This window comes from Lepisma saccharinum, chromosome 9, assembly GCF_977018435.1.
Source record: "Lepisma saccharinum chromosome 9, izLepSacc3.1, whole genome shotgun sequence".
NCBI classification, from domain to species: domain Eukaryota; kingdom Metazoa; phylum Arthropoda; class Insecta; order Zygentoma; family Lepismatidae; genus Lepisma; species Lepisma saccharinum.
In genome coordinates, this window is record NC_139237.1 from 33,481,829 (window position 1) to 33,494,901 (window position 13,073).

At 36.4% G+C, this 13,073-nt stretch overlaps 2 protein-coding genes across 2 annotated transcripts in view; one reads left to right on the plus strand and one right to left on the minus strand.

Annotated features, from left to right (window-relative positions):
- LOC145992608 (uncharacterized) overlaps window positions 1-13,073 on the minus strand; it is a 79,012-nt gene that overhangs the window by 62,597 nt on the left and 3,342 nt on the right. The gene's annotated exons all lie outside the window — the stretch shown is intronic.
- Window positions 145-5,753, plus strand: LOC145992362 (uncharacterized). Its single transcript, XM_083128744.1, has 2 exons — window positions 145-271; window positions 5,083-5,753. The coding sequence occupies exons 1-2, from the start codon at window positions 178-180 to the stop codon at window positions 5,751-5,753; spliced, it is 765 nt and encodes a 254-aa protein (XP_082984870.1). The 5' UTR covers window positions 145-177.

The following is a 13,073-nucleotide window of genomic DNA, read 5'->3' on the forward strand; positions in this document are numbered from 1 at the left end:
TGAGTTTCATTATGCTGTCCCAAAAGTCGCATTCCGTGCGTTTCGTGAAAGAACGAGATTCACCAAATGCACGAGCTCTGAGGCAAGTTAGTTGCGTTAAAATCGTCTGCTAGTTGCAGAAACGCGGGAAGACGTACTCGTTTTCTATTTCTATTATGCTGTGACTGTGCTTTTAGGATGAGCGTAAGCGAAACGTGCGTGATGTTCAAGTGTGGGAATTGTAATATAATTGGAGAGCAAGAGGAGATTATGCAGCATGCTTGTTCTTTGAGTAAGTATTGCAGATTTTTATAGGAAAATCAATTAGTAATAACACAGCAGATTTTTTTTTTTTTTTTGGCTAAACGTTCAGAACAAAACTAGAGCAGGAATGTTTTCTTTTTCATTCTTTTTTTCAAAAGGTCGTAGCAAAATTGCCAACAGATTGTGTTAAACACACAATAAACAGCATTGCTTGAAAAATTATGTAGGTTGTGTTAAATACACTTAAACAACATTGCTTCCAGAATTATGCAGGTAGTAATGTGGACATACATGTAGGTGTTGGGCCAGGGCAAAGCATGCGCGAAATGTGCTAACGTGCAAGTGAAATTCGCACAAGTGTTCCAAGTTAATAAATGATGAAAGTTGTTAAGGATTTTTGTAACAGCTTGTATTAAACATACAATATAAATCATTTCTTATAGGAATTATGAAGGTAGGAATGTGGTGTTGGGCCAGTGCAAAGAATTGAAACATGTGCTCACATGCTGGGTGGTAAAACGTGCTTCTTTGTGAAAGCCAGGGTAACGGTTCCGATTGTTCTATGATTTCTTCTAGCACAAAGACTAATTATCGTAGAATTTTGTAAATCATTGTTACACGAAATTTGAACCTTCCTTAAAGTAATGAGCACTGTTTGGACTCTGAAAAAAGTTATGGTAAATTTCTCGTATCGGACAAACAGCTGAAATTCCCTACTTCTTTTCATTTCAATATTCGTACTTACGTATTTTTTGTTTATGTTGAAAAAAAAATACATGAAAACTACCTTACGCACTTCACATGGACAAGATATTCTCCTTCGACAAGCGACAGTAAATATCGTAGAAGCGTGGGAATGAATGTAGAAGCAAATCGGAACCTTAGTAGAATGCATTTAGGGACTTTATTTCAATGCTAAGGGAACAAAACCTAACCTGCCTAACCTAACCACGAAAGCATATATTGAACAAAACCTTAAGTAATCGCTAAAACTCCGCAATATGTCTTAACAGACGTACATCGAAATTAAACCATGTAAAAATTGCATTCGTAGCATGATGAAATCGCAATAAAACAAAAGGAACTTAGTCCTATAAGGGACAGCTTTAACATGCCATTTTTCCTTTAAAGATGCAGAAACCAAAAATAACTTAAGTATTTAGCTCCGTACTGTGACCATCGTTTGTCCAATCCTCATATTATGTGGCAGTTTCACTGTATTTTCAACCAAATATCGTTGTGTACATGCAACAAATCCAAAGAAAAATATTGGAAATTCTAGTATTAATGCTCCTAACCGACCAACGTAAAATTACAATCACAATTTCATTTTAACACCATTAACCAATTTAACCGATCGTGTCTTAAGATAAAACAAATATCTGGAAATATACATCCAAACTTTGAAATTATCCAGTTCCCACTATGTAATTGGAGGGGAGAAAATTCTATTTGTGACTGTGGCAGTAGCCATGTGACTGGTGTTCATCCAATTCCTTATATCCTGGAACACGTTCACCACTTTTTAAATAATGGAAAACAGTGGAAATTCTGACAGCATTGAACCTTACATTCGTAACTTAACAAAACATGAAATTACGATCAGCAGTGACTTTATGATGTGTTAATAGTACGACTTGAAACTATATATTGTTTCTCTACAACCTGAAAGCAACAGTAAACATTCATATTGCATGCAATATTCAGAGACTATCTTATTTGTTGTTATTTTCTCATGGATGTGTGATGCACACTTTTATTATGCCAAACAATTTGGAAAACTTTGCCTACAAGGGGGAATTTAAATAATTCACATTCTCTATTATTGAATCATGTTACTTTCTAATATCTATTTACGCAGTAGCTAAGTAATATGCCAGGTCACTACCTGTGGTTTCAGGTATTCTGCTAGTTTGTGTTACGATTTAGATTGGCAATGCAGTATTTCTGCAATACAAAAGAGACTTTTGTAGCTCAGTGGTAGAGCAATGGCACGGAATGCCAGAGACCAGGGTTCGAGTCCCGATTGAGTCTGCATTTTTTGCTAACAGTTGTACGTAAAAGAGACTCTTGTTGTAATACTATTTTGAACTAGTAAAAATCTGTAACTTATATAATATTTTCATACTTTTTACTTCCTTTGCTAACCAAATCTTGGTGTTTCTTATTAAGATGACTGTGATATGCATTGAAAGGTCGAAAATTAATATGGTTCAAACATACCTTTCCTAACTGTTCATGGACATCATTACATGAAGTAAGGAAGTGTCACGTTGTTGTACACTTACAGAACCTGAATTTGGGCCAAGAGGGAAATTCAGACGATGGCACCACCAAGGTAGTAATATTAATTATTTATTCCTTTCTTGCTTGGTGTCATAAATTCTATCCAAATGAAAATTAGCCTATGAACAATTTTGAAGCTTCCTGCACTGTAGTAGTTGTGTGGGTGTTGTGAGGAGTATGGGGAAATAGTATAAAATTGAAACGAAGTGTGTGTGTTTGTGAAAAAAAATAGTGCAGAACATAATAATTTATTGGCTTGCTACCAGGTGCATAACAATAATTTATTGGCTTGCTACCAGGCAGGTGCCTCCAATGCTGTCAGCCCCCTTGATATTAGGTAAACTATTTTGCATGATTTGCAGTGAGGAGTGAAAATATTTTGCTCACAACTTGAAGAATAAATTCACAGAACACAGCAGCTATTACATTAGTTCATCTTGCGTATGAACCAAATGTGACAAGTGTTAACCTGTGATTGGTCGCGCTCAGCCATGTTTCACCGTATTTTCATTTTTAAATTTATTTTTTGTACTTTGAATGATCTGTTTATTATAATCCTTCTTATTCATTACAAGTTTGTTTCGGCAAAGTTTTCATCTCTGAGAAACTTATTTCATCAAATTTACAGGAGAAAGTACTTACCGAACTGACTTTCCGTAGACTTTTCAAAGGTTGAAGTGTTTTTACCCATCGTTTAATTTATTTGCCCGGTTCATCATGTATTTTTCAAGATTAATATGTCTCCGATGCACAAAAGCTGTTGCGTCTATGTCCTTCTACTACGTGAACCAAATCTTGCGTGCGTTTGATGACGTACTCCACGCAGTGTTTCTAACCATGCGGTTTTGTAACTGTGTAAATGTTGCAGAATTATCTTGAATTTTTCTGAGGTTGATTTAACTGTTTGAATAACCTAACCTTGCCGTGCATGGTTTGTGGTGATTTTGAACCTGAAAAAAAAATATATACAAAATCAGCAACACGAAAGTAGGTATTTTTCGATGAAGAAAGTTGCAACACTGCATAACCACTGATCATCGACAACACTAGTCAACATTTCTCTGCCATATTGCGTGTAGCGAAAACTAACAAACGAGAATTACTCGATATGTCGAAAATTGAGATTATTTGCGTGAAAAAAGCCAAATCCCACCTTCACGAATCCTCGGCAATGCAGAATGTGAAAAATTAGAAAATAAACTAATTTGAGATGTTTCACGGAAATTAAAACTGTAATTTTGTTTAAAACAGCGTAGTATACATTGTCAAAGCCAACAAATCTCACCAGTAACAAAAAGCGCATACTCCTCTGAGGTAGTTTCATCTGATCTCCATAAATCTGATATGATATAAAATCACTGTGACACTTTTCGAATTTGCTATTCACGACAAGAACTTATAGGTACGAAAACTCACTAGAAACAGGATAGACCTGCTGACTAAATAATGCACAAATGTAAATAAAAATATAGTATATATATAACATAATCGGTTGCGTTGGAGCTCTGCACTCACTCTGACAACACTATTTTCATAACAATGGTCTCTCTAATAATGTTGTTTATGTCATCTCATAAAAATGTGCAGGTCACTCGTGAAACTCCAAAAGTCAGCTAGAGAGCACCATAGGCCAATCTTTTAAATGCTGTTATATGCAAATTAGAGATGCTGTAGACTTAAAAGAAAGTTCTTTCACATGGGAACTTCTTTATCGGTACCTTCCCTGCCCCTGTAACAGTCTTCCATTTAGACAGAAATCTGCGACTTTGACGTCATCATCCACATTCATTCCACATCTGCATCAGCCAAAGTTTTATAGCTCTTGTACAGTCACGGACAGTTCTGAGTTGTAATGATTCCATTAAAAGTGTATGTCGTTGTTACAACCCAGAAGTGTCCGTGACTGTACAGTAGGCACCATTATTGAATATTGTGCATTATTCCTTGCATGATATGTAAATATCTGTATCATCAAAAGTAGTGTGGAGTGTGTAGTAATGAATGATGTCAGTAGCAGTGAAGTAACACTTCAAGAGATATTTTAGAAGAAAAAAAACTAGTATTTGCATGATATTTCTAAATTTTATTAACTTTGTGACACCCCCCAAAGACACACACATATGCGTAATTTACCTTCATTTGATACCCTTAAATTTTTGAAAATGTAGTTGGTTTACAATGCAACCTCCACTCCCCCACAACCTGTGAAACCCCCACCCCCTGGAGATCAATTCTAGCTACAGGCCACCTTGCTACACTACAAAATTGCATCTCTCTCTCACATTTTATTTTTTGGATGTTTTTAGAAGCTGTTTCTAAGGTGTCTGAAACAGTAAAGCTTGTTCAGGGGCAAGCTCCTGGGTTTAGAGTAATCCACCATGTAATTTTTGTCCGCTACACAGTTTCTCTTAGAATTTATGTTCCAGCAAAAATTAAACAGATGATGTAAAAATGGAACTTGCATGTAAGCCAATTTTAACTTAATTATGAACATACGTAATTTGGTTGTCAATTACAAAACTGACTATCACATATATTAATTTATATTTGCAGGTGTAATCGTTGGCACGCAAGAATCTGATGGTGCTGCCATTGCAGGAGGAAGTTCAGAGGTGCATAAAAAACCAGCTACCGAGGGAAGAGAAGGGACGTTCTATTGGAACGACAATGCAACCAGGCTCCTCTTGTCTTTGTACCAAGATAATAAATCGAAAATTAACTCACCATATTTTACAAAAAAAAAGGTGTGGGGCATAATTTGCCAGAGCATGAATGCTTTTGGCTATTGTGTCAAGCCGTTGCAGTGCGAAAATAAAGTGAAATCTATGGTGAACAGCTACAAGAAGGCTAAAGACAATAACAAGGTGTCCGGTGCTGCCAAGAAATCTTGTGCATTCTTTGTGGAACTTGATGAGATGTTTGCAGGTGATCCTGCAGTTAGCCCGGTCTCATCTGCATCATCGTCATCGGGGTTTCAGGTCCACAAAGAATGTGTTCAGAGTGCGGAACCTGCATCCGATTCTCCACAAACTAGTGAATGTGGAGATGAGGTACAAAAAAATACTCCGAAAAGGAGAGTTAAGAGGCGAAGTGTTGGTGAGGAAGATGATGAACCTTCCTGGTTCAAGTCATTTAGGGAAGACTGCAATAAGAGACATGAGGAACAATTGAATGTTCAGAAGAACTTTTTGTCTCTGTTTGAGCAACTAGTGCAAAAAATGTAAAATATTGTATGCATTATGGATAAAGTAGAATATAACATTTTTGACCATTTTATTCTTTTTATGTAGCTTTACAGATTTTTAGAACTATCGTTGAGTGCAACATCAGGAGAGTATTTGTTTCCTGACACACATTTTAGGCAGTTTATCTTATGGATTTGTTGGAAAATTATCTTTTTCTTCTCATTGTTAATTTGTATTTGTGTCATATGTCCCTTTTTGACTAATCACTTCAATTGGAGGAAAAATGATTTGATGATTGATGGAGGAGTCACTCACAAAGACCACCCATGCCCACAGAAATTTGAATCCAGGAATTTTGGTGGCAAGATAAAATGTAAACTACTTAATGCACTTGGCCACTGGACCAGCACCCTCATTGTTGAGAGAATTGTTCATCAAAACTGAGGATGTTTTGTTACATCAGGAATTCTGAATACATTTGTGCCCGTGCTCTTGACAGGTTTGTAGATGTAGAACTTTGGACATATTTTATAATGTGAAAGAATATAAATTTCGGGAAACATACTTTGGGTTCTTCCTATATTCACAATGGAAGTAGTCGAATTTTTACAATATGCTTTAGTTATTTTCTCAAAGAATTGAGTGTCTTTAGACACTTTTTCTTTGACTTAGATGTAAAAGTAAGTAATTTCACGCAATTTGAGGACAAGATTTTGCCTTCTATCTAGAGTTACTATATCTGTTCATTTTGACCAATGTTGTTACTTATAAAAAATCAGTGGCGTAGCGTTATAGTATGCCCTTTACGCCCGGCGTTCCCAGATTTAAAATTTCAAAAATCTGTAAAAGCTGTAAATATAAAGTAAAACTTGACTAATTTCATATATGTTTGACCTTCATGGCATTATAATAGCTATTTTTCGCGATCCGCTTGCAACGCTCCACTAACAACACTTGTTCTAGCATTTTTTCAATGCCTTTCCTGGCCGGACGCCGAGCTGGTTTGGCGTAAAGGACCCTATATTCCTTGCTGGCCTTCTGGAGGGAAAGCTTGTATCTCTACAGAACGTGCGTAAATCTTCTCTCGTACGCCAGCGTACGAAGCAGAAGAGGTCTACCGTGATTGGTTCATGTGAACTTTCCTGCCTTCTGAAGCAGACAGCGGTACAATTCCTACCCGGTTCTTCGCATGATGTTACAATAAGCAATATTGACTGACGTAACTTTACCAAACTCAAATATACCACTTCTTAATTGCCACTGCATTGTATAATTTATTGCACGAACGGCGATGTGCATTAAAAACTAAAAGATCAACACAGTTTTTGTCAAATAACTTTGGTGAAGTCCTCGTGGTAGAAGTTCAGCCTGTGGCTGCTCTACCACGTAACATGCAAAACTATTCTTCTTCTTATTATTATTATATCGTTAGTATCTAACTGCTTAATATTGTGTCAGTGGAAATGTTTAGCATTCATTTGAAAACTCTCTGGACAAAATTATTTTAAAATGTTTATCACCATTCCAAGATGCAATAAACAGTGGTCTGAATTACTAATCAGCACTGTTACGTCAGTGGAGTGTACGATAGTTGGATCATCCACCCACTTCCATGTCAGAGTGTTTTGCACAGCGTGCCAAGACGACAGAGGTCCCTGATTAGAATCCCGACGTTAGCACAGGTGTACTTTGAGTGTGTCCCTTCATCAATATCATCACTCATATTCATATTCGCGATTAACCAAAAGTGGTAGAAAATTGAAGTATTGTGAAATAAACCAAATCAATCAGTAGTTGGATCATCCACAACAATGTCTACTGTTGTTCAGAGGTGCTTGTGATTCAGGTAGGTTTTTTAATGACTTGTGTCATGCAGAAAGGTATAAAAAGAGGTATAAAGCACCAGAGTTCAAAACATTTGTGCCATAGTGAGGCATCTAATTTTCTAACTAAAACATCCATGATGTTTTATTGAAAACCCAGCCGACTTTAGACAAACAATACCTGTGGCGACTAATATCATAAGTAAATTATTAAGCAAGAAAGGGCCGACCCTTCCTTCGGACTTGGCATTCCCACCCGAAATGTCCATGCTACGCCACTGTAAAAAATGTCCGTAACATTTTCTACATATTCTTCATTACAGCTATTATCTTGCTACATGCTTCAATAAATGTAACAACCATCTGTTTTCTGTTATCTTCCCACCTTGTACATTCATTTTTGATGGTCCCAATTCAGACTAGTTGCAAAATAAGATTGTGTTTTGAAGTGAACTTGTTTTTTCCTGATAAAAGCCAGCTTCATTGGGGTAAATGCTGTCCTTTTTTTTTTTTTTTTTTTTTTTACCAATTGCAGCCAACTAACTTATTTTATTTGCAATTTCTATTTTGAGTGTTGAGGTTTGTAATGTCTTATTTTGCAAATAGCTAAATGATTTGACATGGATATTGGCCATTGCTTCGTTAAGAATTCACATATGCATGCGAACTGGACGGCATAGTGTTAATGCTGCTGTATTGCAATGTTCCGAGCCTAAAATACAACCACCTGAAGAAGGAAGCAGTAAAGCTTCCGAAACTTAGTTTACAACGAATATATACTCACTTATGTAAGTAAACGAAAGTTAATACTTTTGACATATTTTTGTTTATAGATAGTGAGGAATACGCACGTAACCAATATGCTATTACAATCAAGCAATACTAGGTTTGATCCCATTGGAGACACATTACGTATTGGTTCAGATTCCATTCTAAAACTACATACAGTTCTGATTAGCATATCAGACCATACAAAGTAACTTGAAACTGACTTTTAACATAATTGTCCCCCCTAATATAAAATGTAAATATTGATGTCATGAAGTTTTCATATCAAACTATTAGACATTTCAAGACAATTAAATACCTTTACTATTTGCAACACATGCAGAAGTATGCCTATTATGTTTCAGGCTGGTACAAAAGGCGACATGTCTCTTTTGGAAACCAACTCTCAGAACATAAAATACTTTATTTTATGGTGGTGCTTTTTGGGCACCATCAATTTTGACATTAACTTGTTACAATGCTAAAGGTGTATTTGTACCAGCTTCACCACGGAAGCAAGCAGAGAAGTTCTAGTATGCCAGAAGAGAAAAAAAAGTTATACCATGCAGACACCATCAGCCACTTGTACAGGAATGCAGCCATGATTGCCAGTGTCCAGTTTGTAAGTGTGTGATTGTTTTTTTTTTTTTGCTAACACAGTTCCTTGCTGTCAACAATGTGAATCTTAAAACATGTTAATACAAACCAAATTGTGCACGGCAATTTTATGAACTTTTACTATGGATATCATCAAGAGATGGTCATTGCTGTAGTGAATGTAAATGAAAAATTTATTTCTTGTGTGTTGGGGGGAATTGCAAAAATGTAATGCAGACAAGGGGGGGGGGGGATGCATAAGTGTAAGTTTTCTCTTCCTTTGTAGAGCAATTGTGATGTTCCAAAATCTGAAACATTCCATCAGCTTAGAACTCCTAAAGCATTGACGTGTATTTTTTTGTGGTTAGCTTCCTCTGTTATCTAGATATTCACAAGTTTTGCTATCACATAAATCTTTTAAGCTATTGATAATAGTAATAATTGTGTCCTTTTGCATTTTCAAGAACCCTGCATAATATACTGTCATTTAACAGTGTTTTTTTTTTTTTTGGCAGAAATTGTGTTATACATGCCATGTAGATATTTCAGTGAAAATTGAAAGTTCACCTGGGAATCTGGCATACCATGCGATTGCACAGAGAACAGAGCTACAAAACCAGCCTTGGTTTTGCCAGATTTTCCATTAGATTCATATTTCACCACATAGTTAAACATGACTGCAACTTATGTTTACACTCTATTACCAATTTCTCTTGAGTGTAAGAGACAATATATATGCCAATGGGCTGCCGTAATCTTCAGTTTACTTGGCCCACTTCCCTAGGTGCCTATAAAAGGTGGTTGGTAATTAATTATTTGATGTATTGGATTTAACACACACACGCAGGTTTCATGATTGTTTCGAACATTGCTCCCCCTTGATGAATAATCCTGACACCACCAATGACCATATCCTTATCTGGGAAAGCAATTTCATTGTGTATTGTCTCTTGATTTTTACGCTTACCTAGTTAATCTGCCACAAGGGAGCATAAAATATAGCAATTTTTGAGCATTGTAATTGTTTCTGTAATAGCGGCGATTTCCTCCTACCGTACAAGCTAAAGAACATAGGCAGGGAAGGAAAGAACTAAAATGGTGGAATTGTCTGGTTTTCTAGGGCAGGACTACACACACACAGAGGAAGGGGGTGCAATTCCTTTGGGGCTTATGATTTTACCAAAGTTTTCTTTAGGTGCAATAGATTCCAGGTTAAGTACTCACAGATAAAACCACAGGCATGCTTTTGTAACCATCTTATCAGATTTGAAAGGCAAAGGTATTAAAATTACAACAGCGGACCATAGTTTCAAATTATATGGAAAGGGGGGGGGGGGTCAATCTCGCACGACTATTATTGTTGACTATGCTATTCTATATTTCAGGTTATTTTCAACCAAGATGATGAGTAGATGAATGTAATCAAATTATTTGGATTACACATGTGCAAGGCTGAAAATCATTTTGCATGTAAAACAATGCAAATGAGTTCCATACGAAATTGCATGCTCAACGCCTCAGCATTGGCTTGGTTGTAATATTGTCACCTTGTAATCTAAGGATGTCTGGTTTTATATCCTGTGGAGGCACATTGAATGTGGCACAGATAACACTTTAAACTGTACGTCCAGTCCCCTTTAGCCTATCTGTGCATAAAGTTCTCAAAAATTAGAAATAAAAATTGTGGGATACATAGCCTATTCATTAATACTGTAAAACTGGTGTCTGAAATTAGCAGGTAGATCTGCATATACAGGGTGGCTCAAAAAGTCACTTAACACCCTCGGTACAAGGCCACTGCAGCTCGCAACATGGAAATGGTGATGACCAATCGTTGCCAGGCCAAGGGGGAACCACATTGCCGCCACCCGCACAGTCGGCGGCTATCTTTATGTCCGCCATCTTGAATTCAACTTTAGAATTTTAAATGGGAAGGGGGTGATATGATATATCAAATCATGCTAGAATTTCATGAGAAATGCAATGGTGAAGTTTTTTTTTTTTAAATGTATCTTGAACCAATAAAAAGTTATGACTGAATCCTTGTACCAATTTGCTCCTTTTCGAGGTGTTACAAAAATACCTTAAAATTTGTTTAGCGCATCGGTAATGCATCAAGATCAAAGTGACGTCTAGGGAAAGAAGTTCGCATGCCATTGCTCAAGATTTTAATCGGATACATCCATGAAGAGCTGTGCATTATGATTGGTTGTCGCGAACAATTTTAGTGTGACGCTTCCATTATCATTGAATACTGGTGGGGAGGAGGAAGATCTACACACACACATTTTTATGATGGTTCTCTCCTAAGAACCGAACCAAACCCAACTAGCCTAACCTAACCACCACAGCCAATGGGAATGCTTGAAACAGTTGTAACAGCAATCGCTACCTTTTATGATATACATATTTATAATGTTATTAAATGTAAATATAAAAATACTAAATAATTGAAAATGCATTATTATTATTAAATATATATAAAGAAATTATAATTTCCTACTTTTATAATTATCATGATATTTATAAAGTACCAAACTAATTCCTTTTGCTAACTGGTTAAAGATGGCAATAAATTTCAAAATAGTTTAAATGATTTTTATGATGTATAAGTTTTCTTTAGTTTTCACTTAAAATTAATGCACAGTATATAAATTAGATTTCATAGTTTTTTCTGTCTTGCCACACATCACACTTCTTACGTCACCTGAGTGACCAAAAGCTAAGAGGAGATGCACTTGCATCTACCTGTTCAGTCCTTCCACCATGACCAATACCTACATGATGTGCACTACACGTTGAATGTTCTAGAAGAGTACCACATAACTCATTTTAATGGAATATAAGAATTTTCCCTATTGGAATTTTAAAAAAACAAAAAAAAAGCACATACTTTCCACAATATAACTAATATTATTTACATGTACATTGACAAAATACACTATACTCTAAATTTAGCACATAAGACTGTCACACTTGCAGGTGCATTTATAGAATTACACATGTGAGAAACATCAACATCATCTTACTGGAGTGAAAGGATATTGCTAATGTAATCGCGTTTTGTGGCTCCTGAGTCTGAAACATTGGCAAAGATCAATGTTTGCTCATCATCATCACAAGGTGAATGATCATACTCCTCAAATGTATCTCGGTAAAGTATACAAAAATTATGCAGAACACATGATGTAAGAACATACAGTGGAATATCCTTGATATTAGCATCAAAATACTTCAGCCGGCGAAACCTGCCCTTCAGCAAAGCAAAAGCTCTTTCAATGACCACTCTAACCTTTGCATGTTTCTTGTTATAGTTCCTTTGTCGAGGAGTCAGATGGCCATTGTCCTTATATGGTGGGAGCAATTTCATGGACAGGGGATATGCAGCATCCCCCACAATATGCATTTCTTCAGATAAAAAGTTATTGTCCATCATTTTAACATGCAAATCAGACATTCGGTAAACTCGTGCATCATGCACAGAGCCTGGAATAGAACAGAAACAATCTGTGAATGCCATATTCTTTTTGCACACAGCTTGCAATATCAAAGCAGGGAAACCTTTCCTGTTGACGTATTGCTCTGGTTGAACACTTGGTGCCTTAATTGGTATGTATGAGGCATCAATTGCACCAACCACTCCAGGAAACTGATTCACGCGTCTGAATTCGGCTTCTGTCTTGACTAGCTCCTCTCCTCTTGGCCAGGAAATAAAGTTCTCAGCTATCTGGACTAACAACCGGCAAAATAGTGTCAAATACCGGTGCAATGATGATTTTGATAAGTCAAACCTGTCGGCAACAGATCTGGAAAAAAAAATACAAATTCAAAGATCAGACCACTGATTGGTACATAATGTTGTTATTTTGAAAATGAAAGGCACCTAAATACAACAGAGGTAGTGGGCTGGCAGCCCTAAGTGAGTTCTCACACTAAAGTGATATGCTGCATGTAGCACAGTTCATTTGGAAGCAAAACAATGAGATGCCATATGTGGCATATCACCTCATTCTAATGCAAAAGGTATGATTACCTGGTTTGATTTTCAGATACAGTACATCTAGAGCATATCCATTTGGTGCAAAAGCTCCTTAACATAAAATCATCGGCTAGTTGCAGAAACAAAGTAAAACATGTGTGAACAAAAAGCACAGACCAAAAGCCTCTGCAA